Source organism: Rattus norvegicus, chromosome X (genome assembly GCF_021556685.1).
Source record: "Rattus norvegicus strain SHRSP/BbbUtx chromosome X, alternate assembly SHRSP_T2T, whole genome shotgun sequence".
NCBI classification, from domain to species: domain Eukaryota; kingdom Metazoa; phylum Chordata; class Mammalia; order Rodentia; family Muridae; genus Rattus; species Rattus norvegicus.
In genome coordinates, this window is record NC_141554.1 from 159,116,419 (window position 1) to 159,134,729 (window position 18,311).

Consider the following 18,311-nt stretch of genomic DNA (forward strand, 5'->3'; position numbering starts at 1 on the left):
AGTATTTACATTAATTATTTTTAAAAGGAAAGAATAATACAATGTTTGGTAGCACAGCAGAGACACTATAGTTTGCAAGCATTGCCTGTACACTTCAAGGGCCTAGTGGAAGATGTTGAATGCTCTTAGTACTAAGAAATGATATATAGAGAAATAATAGATATGTTAGTTACCCTAAATTAACTCTCTCAGTGTCTCTTTCTGTCTCTGTCTGTCTCTCTTGGTCTCTCTCTCTCTCTCTCTCTCTCCATATATATGTATATATATATATATATATATATATGTGTGTGTGTGTGTGTGTGTGTGTGTGTGTGTGTGTGTGTGTGTGTTTGAAATTTCATACCAGATTCTATACACCTGTATAATTATGTATTCAGTGGGATTTTTTCATGTTTTTTCTTACTTTATGTCAACTTTTTTTAAAATTTTTATTACATTTTACTATCATGTTCTTCTCAATAATAGAAGCTCCATCAGTTTAGGGATTTTGTTTTATTACTGAATGCATTCCAAACTCATAGAATAGAGGCTGTCACACAAGAGACGGTGTGTAAATATTTGACAAGCTAATGATTGATAATATATGTCACATATAATTGAGACTTTTCAAATACAATTTCTATTTCAATATCATTCAGATGTGATCAGTGCAGATCTTAATATATTACTCTGATAATAACTCACTCAAATACTCTTATGCTCAAAACTGCTCTCAAGTACATTCAATTTTGATAGTTATAGTTTCACTTGTAAATGGATTCTATTTCTACTGTCCACTCTGTAAGAGTTACAACAAATGGGAAAGGCAGTATTCTAAAACATGAACAATTCTCTACAGCTGTCACTCTTGTTAACCATCTACTGTTTGAAACAGAATATTGGGAAGTGGAGGTGCAGGGAGAATGGACATTTTTAAAATGTATGATATATTCTCTTGCCCTCAGGAAGCTAACGTTTTTTATTTGTCTTTGCTCTCTCCTCTGGCAAAGGACAAATGTTGATGTTTCCATTTAATGATAGAAAATACACTGAAATGAAGAATAAGTTTTGTTCCAGGGTCAGTGTTAAAAGCCAAGTCTACCACTCTTGATCAGTTAGTACTACTTGACCACATTCTCCTGACCCACTCCATACCAGCAAGGATAAAGTCAGTATAAGAACTTCTTTGGAATATATTGCAATTCTTCTGGAAACAGATCAGAGAAACAAAACTCAGAAAATACATACAGCTTCCAAACTTCAGTGGACAGGCATGCACATCCATGGGGAAATCTTCTAAATGCATAGGGCATTCAGCATGTATTGTTAACCTAAAAGGAAGGAGAACCGAAAATGAAAGACAGCCAAGATAAATGTTATTAAACATGAAATTCTATTTGCACTCGACAACAGTGGAGTATTTCTAAGAATACCACGGTGTTTTATTTGTTTATTTTCACTAAGAGTAAAGCCTGTGTGCTAACAGAGGTTGAATTATGTGAAATAGGGAATTTCTCAAAGTAGCAGACAATGTTGCTTATTTTTGGTTGCAACTGATGTGAAAATACCACCTTTAGAAATATACTGACCTAATGGCTACCCTTCAATAAGCATAGAAACACCAGGTCCTATCTTACTCATTTACTCCTAATCGAAGCCTCATTTTTGCAGAAAGAATTCTCAGCAGGCTATCATAGGAGTTAACCAATTTAAAGAGTGCATAATGAAGAAGAGAGATATAGAAAGAATATATTTGTTATGATAACTAACAGAAAGAGAAAAATAAGCCATTGCTGTATAACACTCAAACCCACACATACACATGCATCCCACTCCAAAAAGTACAAAAGCAATGGAAGAAATAAGAAACCTCAAAGGTAAAATCTGAAGAACTTTGATAAGAATCATAAAATTAAAAGATCATGCTTAAATTCTTCAATGAAAATGTTGATATGGTATTATTTGTTTTATTTATATATTCATTTCTTTGTGTTAGTCTGTCAAAATAATCCATTTTAATGTTTCTGTATGAAGTCTTGCCAGTCTTTCGAGGTTGATCTGTCATTGGCCCCAACTTTATTCTCATGTGTGGGCGTATGTGTTGAGATATTTCATGAATACACAGTAAACATTTAGACTTGCTTGGGACCTGGCATCAACAGGTTATTTCTATCTAGTCTTTATAACTCCTGTGTATATGCGAGACAACTTCTGTCATGCTCATGGTATTTTAATAAGCTGAGAAGCCAGTCATCAATTAGAATTTTGTTCATACTTTCAATAGCTTCCTTCTTTAAACAGGCACTTTTGCTCATGGCTTTATAGGACCCAAATTATCCTTGGTACCATAATTCCTGATTAATAGAATATCAACAGATCAAACAAATGAATTTGTCTTGTTTCATGTCAAGGTAATAGAGAGAGGCGTGTAAGGAATCCAATATGCAGGGTCTCCATTCATTATTTTTCTCTAACTATAGTGCCACTATGATAGTGTCAGCTGATAAAATAGAAGCAGGTAATAGTTGTCAGGATACTGTTGTCCAATATTGTTCTAGTTTTGTTGGAACAAGTGAGATACCAGGAAACATTCTTATTTACAGTCAAATTGTAGATATTCTTATGTCTACAAAGAGATGGGAGGTTCAATGTGTAATTATTATCATTACAAGGATAAATTGATAAGTTGAGCTATTCATAGCATTTTACAATTTCTAAAACACATTCAAGTTGAGTGATTCCATTCAGGTCTGCTCCTAACACTTGTGTCATAGGGATTCTGGTTGCCTGGAACAAAAGTGGCTGTTCTCTCTATCTGCTCTCCCATGCCTGCATGTTGACCCTGTAAGAAATATACTGAGAACGTCATTATCATTTGTTTCAGAGAGAAGAATCCACAGAACTTGTGTGATTTGTTCAGATAGGAGCAAGTCTAGTGCTCTTGCTATATTCATTACCTTCTATACATTAGCTTGTGGGAAATGTATTAGTTATGTAAGAAATGCTTTATTTACCTGGGGTTACATAAAATAAACATTTTCTCTATATAAGGTAGTTGTGGTAAAACATGAAGAAAATAAGGAAAAAATAAGACTCATTGGCCCAAATTATTGTTCTCACACAAACTGGTATAGGAGGAGAAATATAATAATTAGCTATTTGGTCAACATATTAATATAGATTAGTAGTTGTGAGCATTAGCCTGGATATGGTATTGGTTTTTTCTTTTGCAGAAAGAGATTGAAGGGCCAAAGAAAACAACACAGCATAGTCTGTCTAATGACAAACTCTGCCCACATATAGACAGGCTTTTTCTTCTTTGCTCAGGTGGGATGGACAAGAAATGGATTGACAAGCAGATAAGAATGTTATTATGGATCAGTTCTATTCATAATCAGAAATCACTACCATTGCATCCTGCCGTTATAATCTATTTGTTGTGGTCTTATTCTCTACATCCAAAAGGCTGCTGGGTAGACATAAAATAATTTCCGCTTGACATTACTCATAAGAGGCAGTATCTTGGAAATAATAATGTAAGTGGAGAGAAGGAACACAATTTTCTTTATTAAATCCTCATGGAAAGTTTTCAGTATCCAACAGGAGGAATAGGTTTCTCTGTGAAACATGTTTCTCTTGTCTCTGCTTCTGTGAATTTTGAAGTAACCCTTTATACCTTTAAAAATGTCAAATTGGTGAAAATTACAGGATGGCTTAAGAATTGAGCTTTTCTCCAAGACACATGAACATTTTGTAAGTAGACAAGGGATTAGTTAGAACTGTAAAGGTTATTGTCATCATCTAGTTCCAACCTTTGTTGCATAAATGACATAATGAAATAAAAGCCATGTAGGTATTAGCTAAAGGGCACACACCTAGATGCACTTATTGTCTGGGAAGAATTGGAGACATGTATACAGCCAGTCCAGCACAATTGATAATTAAGTTTCTCTTAAAGGTACAGAGAAAATAAAAGAATTGCTATGTTCAAAGTTCAAACAGAAGGCCTTATGAAACCAGGATTAACCAAGATAAACTGGAAATGGTAAGCAAGATGAAGTGAAGAATGGCATTGTGAAGAATATTATGCATGTTAAAACACAAACTATTGCTTTTGGAACTCTGTTGAAACTTGTATTTTTGTTGTAGGCTTTTTTCAGTTTTCATGTAAATTTTTCCCTTAAATCTTTTATGGTTTTTAAAGAATGTCATACATTAGTATTGTGTTTACCTCATTTGTACCTCTCCTGTATCTGTCCAACTGCCTCCTGAGTTCATGATCTCTTCTTTCATTATTAGTATTACAGACATATCTATCCATCCATCCACCTATCTAGTATGTGTGTATGTATGTATGTATGTATGTATGTATGTATGTATGTATGTATGTATCTACCTATCTACCTACCTACTTACCTACCTACCTACCTATCTATCCCAACACAGCCTTATCCAGGGATAGGTTCCCTGATAGATTATCCGATTCAAAATGATCAGCCCTAAAACAGGTATGCTAGGTATGAGTAACACTAAATGTCTCAGCAGCCTGCATTGCTTGGAAGTTTTCAATATGCTTTTCAGAAAAGAAAGTTCAGATACTCTTCAAAGTACAACATTGGTATCATAGGATTTCCACTATGATCCAGGATTTTGGCTGCTTTTATTTCTATGTAATACCAAGGAATAAAGAAGTGATAATCCAGGAGACTCACTCCTTTAGGGGATGCAGATGCAGATGGGAATTCAAAGGCTTTTAAAGTCAAGTCACAACGGGTATGCCCACACAAAATCTGCAGCCCTCATTACTAAAATGCCCTCATTTTACTTGCATTGAGGCACTCTGGTTCCTTTGTAAACCAATCTTTTGTTTGAAGCAGATTTTTTTAATCCCACCACAGTAATAATTCCTTGCCATGGCCTCCTAATTTGACACTCTGTTAGGAAATGATTCTCTGTAACCCTATATGCATTCAGAATCAAAGTCTATGTGTACTCAAAGTCTAGAATCATCCTACCTTACATTCATCTCCTGTTTGTCTTCCTCAGTCACTGGGCTCTGGCTCTTTCCAGACTCTCTGAATCTGGGCAGTTGGAGTTGGGTCTTGTCTGTTCAGAATGTTCTTTGTAGTTTTTCTTTTGCAATCTTGACTTTATTTAGTATAGACTATATTTTGAACTAGATTTTAGCCATTCAACCATGGAAACAATCCAATAGAACAGAATGTTAAATTCAGTCTGATGTAGAGTTCTTTGTTTCTCAGTACTTAGAAATCATCCTATGCTCTTTCTTTAATCTTAGGCTAACTAGTAATTTATAAAGAAGACCTGTACTGAGGGAACTCTGCTCAGTGTCCTACCCCTCACCCTATAGGCAATAAAATTTATTATAGTCTTTCTTTTTCTTTTCTCATATCACCTAAGATACATGATACCATAGATTTTATATTTCTATGTATTGTCTATTTTCTTTCTTTACCATAGGTTAGGAATTTTTGTCTATAGTTTATGCATGCCAAGAGCTAGCACACTGAATTATTTGATTGTTTTTCATCCACAAAGGTATATATTTCTATTGAAACCTTGAACTGAGGAGTTATGGGTTAGACAACACACTTCTAGAAAAGTGTAATTTATGAATAGTATAATACCTTTATTTTTTCTGATGAATTTTTATTTTTTCTCTTTTCCCCCTCACGTAATATATCCTAATTATGGTTTCCCTTTCCCCTACTCATCACAGTTCCTCCCCAGGTCCCCTCCCATCCAGATCAACTCTCTTTCTGTCTCTCATTAGAAAGTAAACAGGCTTCTGAGGGATAATAGTAAAGTATAATATGATATAATATAATGTAATATAATATAGATAAAACAAAACTAACACATCTCAATTGGACAGAACAAACAAAATAAAAAGAGCCCAAGAGAAAGTATAAGAAATAGAGACCCACTTATTCACACACTCCTGAATCCCATAAAAACACTAAACTACAAACCATAATATATATACAAAGGACCTGTTTGTATGTATGATTTGTTTTATACATGTCTTATTATATGTGTTTTGTAATATATGTTACACATATATTTTAAATATAACATACATAGTTCTTATTATATAATTTATATAATTTTGTTACATACACTAAAATAATATAAAAATAAAAATAAAATTAAAAAGGAAAAGGAAAAGCCTTGTTAACATGACATTATGAGGCAAGGAATCTCTAAAATGCCATTGACTTAATTTTCTGTTGGTCATCTACTGTTGGGCATACAGCCTACCCTTAAGAGCAGTTTGTTTCTCCAGGGAGAGTCCCTTGGAGGAAACTAAATTTTCATTTGAGAGTGGCTGTCCATTGGAGATAGCTTCCAGGTTAGTTATAGGGCCTGTATCCACTTCTCCTTTCAGCTCTAGGACTCTACCTGCTGCAAACCTTTGCCAGCCCTGTGCATGCTGCCTTGGTCTCTGAAAGTTTACATGGGAAAAAAATCTGGTAGATGTAGACAGCCTTATGCTCTTGGTGCCCTTCATCCCCTCTGACTCTTAGATTCTTTCTTCCTTTTCTTCTGCAGGGTTCTCTGAGCCCTGGGGGTGGGGGGTTGATACAGACATCCCATTTAAGATTAAGTGTTCCAAAGTCTCTCACTCTCTGCATAATTTCTTATTGTGGGTCCCTGTATTTCTTCTCATCTCTTTTGGAAGAAAGCTTCTCCAATGATAGCTGAAGGCACTGATCTATGATTGTAGCAAAATGTTTTCAGAGCCATTTAATTGCTCATTTTATATTTTCATTTTATTAGAAAACAAAAGGAGGTCAAAGGGATACAAAATGGAAAGGAAGAAGTCAAAATACAACTACTTAGAGATGATATGATAGCATACTTAAGTGATCCCAAAAGTTCTACCAGAGAACTACTAAGTCTGATAAATAACTTCAGCAAAGTGGCTGGGTATAAGATTAATTCAAACAAATCAGTAGCCTTCCTCTACACAAAAGATAAATAGGCTGAGAAAGAAATTAGGGAAACAACTCCCCTTCATAATAGTCCTAAATATCATAAAATACCTCGGTGTGACTTTAACCAAGCAAGTGAAAGATCTGTATGACAAGAACTTCAAGTCTTTGATGAAAGAAATTGAAGAAGATCTCAGAAGATGGAAAGATCTCCCATGCTCATGGATTGACAGGATTAGTATAGTTAAAATGGCCATTTTACCAAAAGCAATCTACAGATTCAATGCAATCCCCATCAAAATACCAATCCAATTCTTCAAAGAGTTAGACAGAACAATTTGCAAATTCATCTGGAATAACAAAAAACCCAGGATAGCTAAAACTATCCTCAACAATAAAAAGACTTCGGGGAAACACCATCCCTGACCTCAAGCAGAATTACAGAGCAATAGTGATAAAAACTTATGGTATTGGTATAGAGACAGGTAAATAGACCAGTGGAATAGAATTGAAAGCCCAGAAATGAAACCACACACCTATGGTCACTTGATTTTTGACAAAGGAGCCAAAACCATTAAAATGGAAAAAAGATAGTATTTTCAACAAACGGTGCTGGTTTAACTGGAAATCAGCATGTAGAAGAATGTAAATTGATCCATTCTTAAAACCAGGTACAAAGCTTACATCCAAGTGGATCAAGAACCTCCATATCAAACCAGATACACTGAATTGAATAGAAAAAAAAGTGGGGAAGAGCCTTGAACACACTGGCACTGGGGAAAATTTCCTGAACAGAACACCAATGGCTTATGCTCTATGATCAAGGATCCACAAATGGGATCTCATAAAGCTGCAAAACCTCTGTATGGCAAAGGACACTGTCATTAGGACAAAACAGCAACCAACAGATTGGGAAAAGATCTTTACCAATCCTAGAACTGATAGAGGGTTAAATCCAAAATATACAAAGAACTCATGAAGTTAGACTCCAGAGAGTCAAATACTCCTATGGAAAAAAATGGGGTTCAGAGCTAAACAAAGAATTCACAGCTGAGGAGTGTTGAATGGCTGAGAAGCACCTAAAGAAATGTTCAACATCCTTAGTCATCAAGGAAATGCAAATCAAAACAACCCTGAGATTCCACCTCACACCAGTCAGAATGGCTTAAATCAAAACTCAGGCAACAGCAGATGCTGGCGAGGATGTGGAGAAAGAAGAACACTCCACTGTTAGTGGATCACAAATTGGTACAACCTCTCTGGAAATCAGTCTGGAGGTTCTTCAGAAAATTTGAAAATGCACTACCTGAGGACCCAGCTATACCTCTCCTGGGTGTATACCCAACAGATGCTCCAACATACAACAAAGACACATGCTCCACTCTGTTCATAGCAGCCTTATTTATAATAGCCAGAAGCTGGAAAGAACCCAGATGCCCTTCAACAGAGGAATGGATACAGAAAATGTGGTACATCTACACAATGGAATACTACTCAGCTATCAAAAACAATGACTTTATGAAATTCATAGGCATATGGATGGAACTAGAAAATATCATCCTGGGTGAGGTAACCCAATCACAGAAAAACACACATGGTATGCACTCATTGATAAGTGGATATTACCCCAAATGCTAGAATTACCCAAGATGCCATGCACGGACCACATGAAACTCAAGAAGGATGACCAAAATGTGGGTGCTTCACTCCTTCTTTAAAAGGGGAACAAAGGGGAACAAAAATATCCTTAAGAGGAGATAGGGAGGCAAAGTTTAGAGCAGAGACTGAAGAGATATATATCTCCACCAAAACTAGATAAGATGGATGAAGCTAAGAAGTGCATGCTGACAAGAACCGGATGTAGATCTCTCCTGAGAGATAGAAAGAGCTGAAGGAGCTTGAGACCCCATATGAACAACAATGCCAACCAACCAGAGCTTCCAGGGACTAAGCCACTACCCAAAAACTATACATGGACTGACCCTGGGCTCCAACTGCATAGATAGCAGTGAATAACCTTGTTGGGGCACCAGTGGAAGGGGAAGCCCTTGGTCCTGCCAAGGTTGGACCCCCAGTGTAGGGGATTGTTGGAGGGATGGTAATGGGGGTTGGATGGGGAGGGGAATACCCATATAGTGTTGGAGGGGGAGGGGTTAGGGGGCTGATGGACAGGAAACCCGGAAATGGAATAACATTTGAAATGTAAATAAGAAATACCTAATTTAATAAAAATGGAAGAAAAATTATATATATATACATATACTGTGATATATATATATATCACAATAGTACTTGGCTTTACTCTAGGTCCTTGTGCTACATAGTCTTGTGTTCTTCAACACTCAAATAAGTCGGCTCTATCTTGTGGAATGGACCTTAAATCAAATCAGACATTAGTTGGTCACTCCCACAAGCTTTGTGCCACCATTGCCCTATTGTATTTGCAGGTAGGACAGCACTGTAGATAGATTGATGTTTATTTTTTCCTTTATTAGTATTCACAGAAACTTCCTGTAGCAAAGATGCTAATACACAGGGGTAAAAGCACTATGTAAGTACCAGCTGGATTTCTCCAGGTTCAATAAATTTAGGCGTTATCTTAAGTGATGGAGCCTTGCTGTAAGTTTTGGAGAGCAACCTTTACTCTTTGCAAAAGTCTGGGTTGTTGAGGGATTCCCATTGGAACCCTTTGGCCAGCATCTTAATTAGACGTAACCCAACCCCAATCCTGGGAGCTTCATTTGGGGCTTTGTCTCCTTCATTATTTCTTGATTTCATTTAGGTCATCTTCGTATATGTATATAGTTTAGAAAGCTTCTACTCTATTATCATTTAGGTCATCTTCATATATGTGTATAGTTTAGAAAGCTTCTACTCTGTTATCATTTAGGTCATCTTCATATATGTGTATAGTTTAGAAAGCTTCTACTCTGTTATCATTTAGGTCATCTTCATATATGTATATAGTTTAGAAAGCTTCTACTCTATTAGGTTTAATACTACCTCTAAATGGCCCTTAATTTTATCTCTTTCCCCACAATCCCTCTCTCACCCCTGTCTTCTTGATCCTCCTGTTCAAGCATACCCTAATTCATCCAGAACCATCTATCCTACTTCTCTTTCCTAAGTAGATCTATGTGTCTCCCCAGTCCCTCACTCTGTAGCTACCCTCTGTGGTTCTATGGATTGTAGCTTGTTTGTCATTGACTTAAGACCTGATATATACCTACAAGCAAATACGTATCGTATCTGTCCTTCTGGGACTGAGTTACCTCAGTCTGAATAATTTTCCTCTAGTCCCATCCAAATTTCATGATTTCATTTATTGTAATAGGTGAGTGATACTCAATTGTATAAATGTACCCAATTTTCTTTATCCATTCATTTATTGATGGACAGGTTCAATAAATGTAGGTGTTGTCTTAAGCGATGGAGCCTTGCTGTGAGTTTTTGGAGAGCTACCTCTACTCTTTGCAACAGCCTGATTGCTTCCAATTTCTGACTACTATGCATACAGCCATTTTTTCTAGTCCCATTCATTTACCTTCAAATTTCATGTTTTCATTTATCTTAATGGGTAACATTCCATTGTGTAAATGTACATTTACTGTATCCATTTATTTGCTGTTGGACACTTAAGTTGCTTCCAATATCTGGCTATTGTACATACAACAGCAACGAACATGGTTGTACAAGTATTTCAGTAGTAGTATGAAGCAGGATTTGGGTTATGGTCCCCCTCCAAGGGTGGTAGCAGGATCTTTAAGTAGATCAATTCCCATCGTCCTTAGGAACCACTACACTGATTTCCATAGAGGCTGGACAAGTCTGCCATGGATGAGTGTTCTGCTTACTCCAAATTCTCCCAAGCATGAACTGTCACTTGTTTTATTGATATTAGGCATTTTGGTGGCTATAAGATAAAATTTCAATGTAATTTTGACTTGCATTTCCCTGCTAACTAAAGATGTCAAACCCTCCTGCTGTGTTCTGCTCAGAAAGTCTTTTTGTTGTTGTTGTTTTTGTGTGAATACCATGCTGTTTATATTACTATAGTGCCATAGTGAAACTTGAAATCAGGACTGCTTGATAGCTACCTCAGTTCTTTTATTATTCAGGAGTGTCAGCTTGTTTTAGCTATACCGAGTTTTTCTGCTTCCATATAAAGCTGATATTTTTCATTTCAAGATCTGTAAAAAATTGCGTTTGGACATTAATGTAGATTGTATCAAATCTGTAGATTGCTTTTGGTGGGATAGCTGTTTCTATCATATTAATGCATATTAATCCTTGTGCATGGGTGTCTTTCCATCTACTGAAATCCTCTTCAGTTTCTGTCTTCAAGTAGAATATTATCTTAATCTAGCTCCATTATCAGTGTCTTTCCTCAAATCTCAAATACAGAAAAGCTTGAAAGAAAGCATATAATTTAATTCCCCCAGTGATTTTATATATGAGTTAAACAAAAAGGAAGAAACTTCTCCAAAATTACGCAACATATCAGATTCCTGACTCAGTGCTGCACTCAGTGCATGACTGGAAATCACCTATCATCTAAACATGACAATACATCAGGCAGGGCCTTACTATCAATTCGCCCACTTAGAACTTACATTTGTCTATGGGAAGAAAAAAATGGATAAAATAGTGAGTTAGTTATATTGTATACTAAAAGGTGCTATGCCCTAAGGAAAAATACAGAGCCTTACATACTAATTACAGGACATGAATTCATTTGAGAGAGAGGAGCACTGAGTAGGTCACATCTGAGTAAGAAACAGGGGAGATGAGCAGTGAAAGCAGGAAGAGCAGCAGATGCAGATGCTCTTGAGTAGGACTATATCTGTTTTCCTCCAGGAAGAACAAGAAGGGTTCTATACACATATTAGAGAAATTAAGATAAAAGAATATAGAATATAAGTTCTGAGAGGAAAGTGCGAAGCTGGATCATATATTGCCTTCAAAGATATTTGCTTTTTTTACCAGCTGAAATATGGAGACATTGGAAGAGGTTCAGTGTAAATGTGACTTAATTTCACTAATGGTTTAGGATCACACTGGTAGCTGTGCAAAGAATAAATTAAACTAAGACAAGGGCAAAAGCAAGGGGATGAAATTTTCAATACCCATCATAATTTAAAACTCTCAAAATCTGGGAATAAAAAGGCAATTTTCTCGAGTGATAAATGGACTAAATTGCTCAGCCTGAAGATCTGACAAAGCTTTCTGCTCATTTTGTTCAGTTTTTATTAAAGATTTTGGCAATTCCAAGAAGGGAAGAACTGTGGGTGTAGAGTTTCTACTGGTGATGGTTTTCAACTGTAAATATATCAAAGTACTACTTATGTACCTTACGAAAATGAATTGCCTGGCATTTAAATTTTATTTTAATAAATATATCTAAAAATTAGGCAATGTAAATAACCAAAGATAAAACCTGGAAAATAAAAAATGAAAACTCACTTTATTTGAAGTGGCATGCTCATACATTCTATATGTCACTAAGATGCCACTCTTACCAATCTGCTTTACGAATTCATAGTGAACAGCAAAACAGTGAAATGATAAATGCTGGTGAGAAGATAGACAGGATGTGGAATTCTGATCCCCCATTGGAAGCACGAAGTTAGTACAACTATTATCATACACAGCATGGAGGGTCTTCAAAAAGTAAAAATGTAATTACCATATGGGTCACCTATATCAGTTCTGAACATTTAGCTTTAAAAAATAAAAGCAACATAACTCAGTATCAGAAGAACAGATATGAGTTTTATTTGTCAATTTACAAAAGCATACCGTGAGATTAAAAGCCACTTCTGCTGGCTGGAATGCATGGAGTATGCTGTGCTCTCTAGCATATTTACAGATGCCAGTTAAAGTTCTAGGACTGAATTTTATTAGGAAGGAGAAATTGCAAATTCAGAAGAATCCAAATTTAAAGAGGAAGATTCATCCCCACTGGCTTAAGGTATTTCTACAACCTCGAACTATGAGTGATGCTAAATACTTCATCCATTTCCCACAGCCCAAGGAAGCTTACACACCAGACAAAAGACATATGTCTCAAAATCTCAAAGTAAAGCCCTCAAGGTGAAAAGGAAAAGATATTTAGGGAGGAAGGAAGATACAGAATGTGAGTTTGGGGCATTTATATTCGTATCACTGAGATAAGAGTCCTAAGTAACTAATTTCTTTTCTATCTCTTGGAATTAAGATGAGTTGGTATGCCATCGTTTTTTGGAAACATAGTTTCAAAACGAATATACGTATGAGGAATTATACTTACTATGATATTTGCTGGATATTCCTTTTTACTGTATTATTCATGCAAAGAGTAAGTATTTTCTTTGTATCTATCATACTGTGTTTTGCTTCTTAATAGGATTTAAGGGTAGATGCATACATTTGTCTCTTGAACTAGATTGAATACCGTGTGTAAACCATTTGATCTTAGATTAGAATATACCCAAAAGCACTAACACAGGGAGAATATAACCAAGCCCCAAACTATAGAATCGAGGTTCAGAGCTCACTAGAGTCTCTTCTTGTCCTCTTGAAATTCACATGTTGGAACTTACTCACAACATGATAGTGTTTGTTGGTGGGACCTTTCAGAGGTGATTAGGTTTCAGAGGCTCTCCCTCTCATAAATTGAATAAGAGCCATTATAAATTAGGCCACAAGGAACTTTGTTGGCAACTGTGAGTAAGAACATAGCAAGAAGGCATTATCTTTGAAGTGGATGACTTAGGGCAGACAACAAATTTGTTGGAGCCCTGATCTTGGACTTGTAATTCTCCAGTACACTGAACAATAAATTTGGCTGCCTATAAATTACCTGCAGCAACATTTTTGTTCTAGCTGAGCCAATTAAGATTGTGCTCATTTGCCCTTGTCATAAGTGCAGGGATCCTCTAGAAGATGAGATACTGGTCCTCTTGACTTGATAACTTTGGCCTTGCTAAGCCACTGCCCTTGTCAGTGCCTTTCTTACACTGCACACAGTAGTGTTCATTATGCAGAATGTCGTCCAGGCTTACTTAATTTACATGCTTTTATTTAAGCTATAGAATTAATATAGATGCAAATGAATCAACTAGATTATAGTTGCTATGGGAACAACAGTTAAATGATTCCTAGAATTTTGCTAAATGGAAACACAAACTAAGCAAAACCCTAGAGAAAACACCACTGTAAAAATGCATGGAACTAGAAAATATCATCCTGAGTGAGGTAACTCAGGCCCAAAAGGATATGCAAGGTACATACTCACTAATAAGTGGATATTAGCCAAAGGAAAAAGTACAGAATATCCAAGATACAGTCCACAGAACTCAAAAAGGTCAAGAAGGGAGGGAGAGGGAAAGGGGATTGGGGGGGAGAGGGGAACATGAATTCACTGGGAAAAGAACTTGAAGCCCTGAGGGCCAGCAGAAAGAATAGAAACAGGCAACCTCAGAAGGAAGGAGGTTGGGGGGACACTCCAGAATGCACCAGAGATCTGGGAGGTGAGAGACTCTAGGTACTCAAAGGGAGGGGGACCTTAGATGAAATGCCCAACAGTGGGGAAAGGGAACTTGTAGAGCCCACCTCCAGCAGGACATGGTTGTCATCCAACAGTCTAAGATTCTGACCTGTAATTGTTCCTGTCTGAAAAAACTGAGGGATGGAAATGCAGAGGAGCCCGAGGAAAAGAAGGTCCAGCGACAGCCCAAAATGGGATCCAGCTCAAGGGGAGGCCCCAAGGCCTGACACCATTACTAAGGCTATGGGGCATTCACAGAAAGGGTCCTATCATAACTGCCCTCTGAAAGACCCAACAAGCAGCTGAAAGAGTCAGATGCAGATATTTGCACCAAACCAATGAACAGAAGCTGCTGACCCCTGTGATTGAATTAGGGAAAAACTGGAAGAAGCTGAGGAGGAGGGCGACCCTGTAAGAGAACCAGCAGTCTCAATTAACCTGGACCCCTGAGATCTCTCAGATACTGAATCACCAACCAGGCAGCATACACCAGCTGAGATGAGGCCCCCAACACATACAGCAGAGGACTCCCAGGTCTGTGTTCAGTCAGAGAAGATGCACCTAACCCTCAAGATCCTGGAAACCCCAGGGAGTTTAGAGGTCTGGTGGGGTGGGGGTTGAGGAGTGGGTGTGTGGGGACATCCTCATGGAGACAGGGTGCATGGAGGATGTATGAGATGTGGAACATTTGGAGGGTGGACTGGGAGGGGAATAAAATCTGGAGTGTAAAAAAATTAAATAAAAAGAAGGAAAAAGAATGCCTGGGGTGACTTAAGTTCCAAAGACTAAAGAATAGTCAATATATGTGTATGCCCTAATTGTTTGACCAGGAGACAGACCTGCTCAAAGTAAACATAGGAGGTCCCAGTTTAAACTTCACAGGTTAAGAGTGTCTTTGGAGTTCAGTGTGCCCCACTGTAGACAATCTGTCAATTACACCTTTTGTAAGTGGATCAATGTGCTCTATACTCAGAGAAATGTTATTTCTAAGATCAAAAAGATGGGCAACACAATCTAGAAAGCAGTTGGGTTGCCAGGCAGACTATTTCTGCAAGCATGGACTTAAGGGCAGGATCTGGGATTTATAGTGCAAAAGAAAGGATAGTAAATCACTAATAGCCATTATCAGTACTGGATGAGTCATTTGAAATATGCCCTCCCATACACCCAAACCAAGCTGTGCATTAGTCACCAGAATCCCAGTTGTCTGCAGACTAACCATTAAATCCTCAAGCTAGAGACAGGAGACTCGGTGCATGGGCAGAAAGGCCATCCACCTTATCACTGATTGTAGCATTCAGAGGGAATGTACTTCGAGTTCAACAACGACCTCAGAGGTGTAATTCTATCCTCATTTTCTGATGTTCTTTCTTTCCCCCATTCTCCATCCTCTGCAAATACTTGAGATTTCACAGAAGGATGTGTCCATCTTTTCTCCATGCCTCAATGTCCATTCTTTCTATGTACAACCTTCAAATCTCCTTCAAATCTTTGCTTGAATACTGCCTATTCCATGACACTTTGCTAATGTCATACAGACACCATGATTTCCTCCAGCTCCAAGAGATCACAGAGTACTTTGTACAAATATTATAATCCATGACATTTAGGTTTCTAAATATCTGCATATGTAGCTCTGACAGAAGAATTTCTGTCTTGTTTGTTTGTTCGTTTGTTTTTATGGTAGCATACCTAGGATACTGGTTGACACGGCAAATCATTGCTTTATCATGTGCGGTGTGTGTCATTGCACTCAGCACACAGACTCATTTGTGACTGATTTCTGCTCTTTATTCATTCTTTCCTCATCTAATTTCTAGATCTCCAAATAAGCCATTCCATCTCTTCCATGTTCTTGCCGCTGTTCATTAGAGAGAGACTCGCTAAATGTTCAAAGAATAAGGAACTGTAGGTAGAGTCCCCTAGAGCAAAAGCCACTGTAAAAAAGGGCTGTGTGAAAGAAAACTATCAATGCTTCGTTGCCTTGATTACACTAAATTCCATACTATTTAAAATGCTGTCCAATTGCTTCCCCGGCTTCCTGGTCATTTCAGAAGCATTCTCTATAATGAAAATTCAAGTGCAGGTTATTTTTTACATCTAAAGTAGGAAGAAAAGAGCATTGCTATTAAAGTTTAGGGGAGAGAGTTCCTGGCATCATGCAGTTTTTAACATTCAAACAATCTACCTTTAACATATCCCAAGCACATTAGCAAAACTGACCAAATCATACAATCAAAGCCTGAAAGAAGGAATCATCATCTCAGCATGATAGATATCATCTCTCAGTTGGTTCAAAACACCACTTTCCTCTTGATGACTCAACATGGAGACAGCAGTGACTATTTCCTTTGTTTTTCAGCTAAATATAGGAAACTATTACTGCATAGCACATCACATAAAAAACACCGTGTACAATGTATTCCATTTTATAAATCCCCACTGAGTGAAAGCTCTCCTGGTTTCCAGACCTGCACTTCCCATTGCAGCTCATCATGTCTTGCTCATATTCATTGCTTAAAAGTGGTCCCCAAGCATCACTGTATTTCAAGAAGTGGTGGACAGTAGTGTGAGAAAAAGTCTGCTTTAATTTTGAACTGTTTCTCAGTATCAGCTCTTCTTGCAGTGTTCTAACTCTAGACTAATGAAATTCTTATTTAGTGTAAGTTTGAGGATATCAACAACAAAATAAACCCTCCAGAGAAAATGGCCACAGTTCTAAAACCTTGTCGTATTTACTATTGCCAATGGCTTTAATGCCCACTTATTGCTGTGTTCCATGTCATTTTACAGAGAATAGCCTAGAAACTACCTTAATGCACAATTAATTTCCTTAATCACCATCTTAAAGCTTCACTATGCCACTTTACTATGTGCAGTAATAAATGCAGATTATTGCTATGAAAATTAAGGGAGGCACATATATACATACATTCATATGTATGTATGTACGTATATATGTATGTATGTATGTATGTATGTATGTATGTATGTATGTATGTATGTATATCACCTAGCACAGTGCCTGGCAAATTCTCAAGAAGTACAAAATTGCTAGCCTTCACCTCTCATCAGTTAAATACTGATTTTTTCTTTAATATTTAGAGATAGTTTTTAATATAATTATTAATAGAACTTTAATCTATTAAGTGTCCAAGAAAAATATACTATAGACATTCTGAATGTTTCTTTAAAATTTTGTACTTGGCTTCTGAGTTCTCTAGAAAAATCTCCTTCATTCTTGTTTCCTTTACTACCCTGAATTTCCACTACATTTGTCCAAGGACTTGTCAATCCCTGGACTACGAATGTCCCACTAACTTGTATCCTCATTGCCAAGTGACACTTTAAGAATATAACCAGATGTTTCAGTTTTCAAACAAATCTAGAATTTTTTTGCACCCATCAGTATTTATTTTCCCAGCTTGGCTCACTAGTAAGGCATATACAGACAATCCCTTCCATCAAAGGAGGCTAGTAAAGAAGCAGAAGGCTTCAAAAGAGGGAAATGAGTGTGCTCTCATAGCCTAACCCAGAGTCACCTCCCAATTACCAATCTCTGTTCTTTCTCTGACTCACTTCATACAGAAAAGTCAGTACTGTTAAAAATTATGTGTTTAATATGGTAGGGCCATGAGATGAGTGGACCTTGGGTCTCTGAACACATCACTTGTAAACAAACCTCCTGTCAATGAAGAATATCTGCTTTGAACTTGAAAAAACAAAATGAATATATTTCTATCCCATTGATTACACTTGAACTTTCAAACATTTCTGGGTTCAGATGTTTGTATTAGCACAAAGAATCTCACCATGTCCCTCACATTTGTTTCCTTTTATTTTTGTTT

At 37.0% G+C, this 18,311-nt stretch overlaps 1 protein-coding gene across 2 annotated transcripts in view; it reads right to left on the minus strand.

Moving 5' to 3' along the window:
- Gabra3 (gamma-aminobutyric acid type A receptor subunit alpha 3) overlaps positions 1-18,311 on the minus strand; it is a 240,372-nt gene that overhangs the window by 52,224 nt on the left and 169,837 nt on the right. For both annotated transcript variants that reach the window (XM_087599124.1, NM_017069.3), the window contains exon 6: positions 1,228-1,310. In XM_087599124.1, the coding sequence (XP_087455250.1) occupies positions 1,228-1,310 (83 nt within the window). The remainder of the gene's footprint in view (positions 1-1,227; positions 1,311-18,311) is intronic.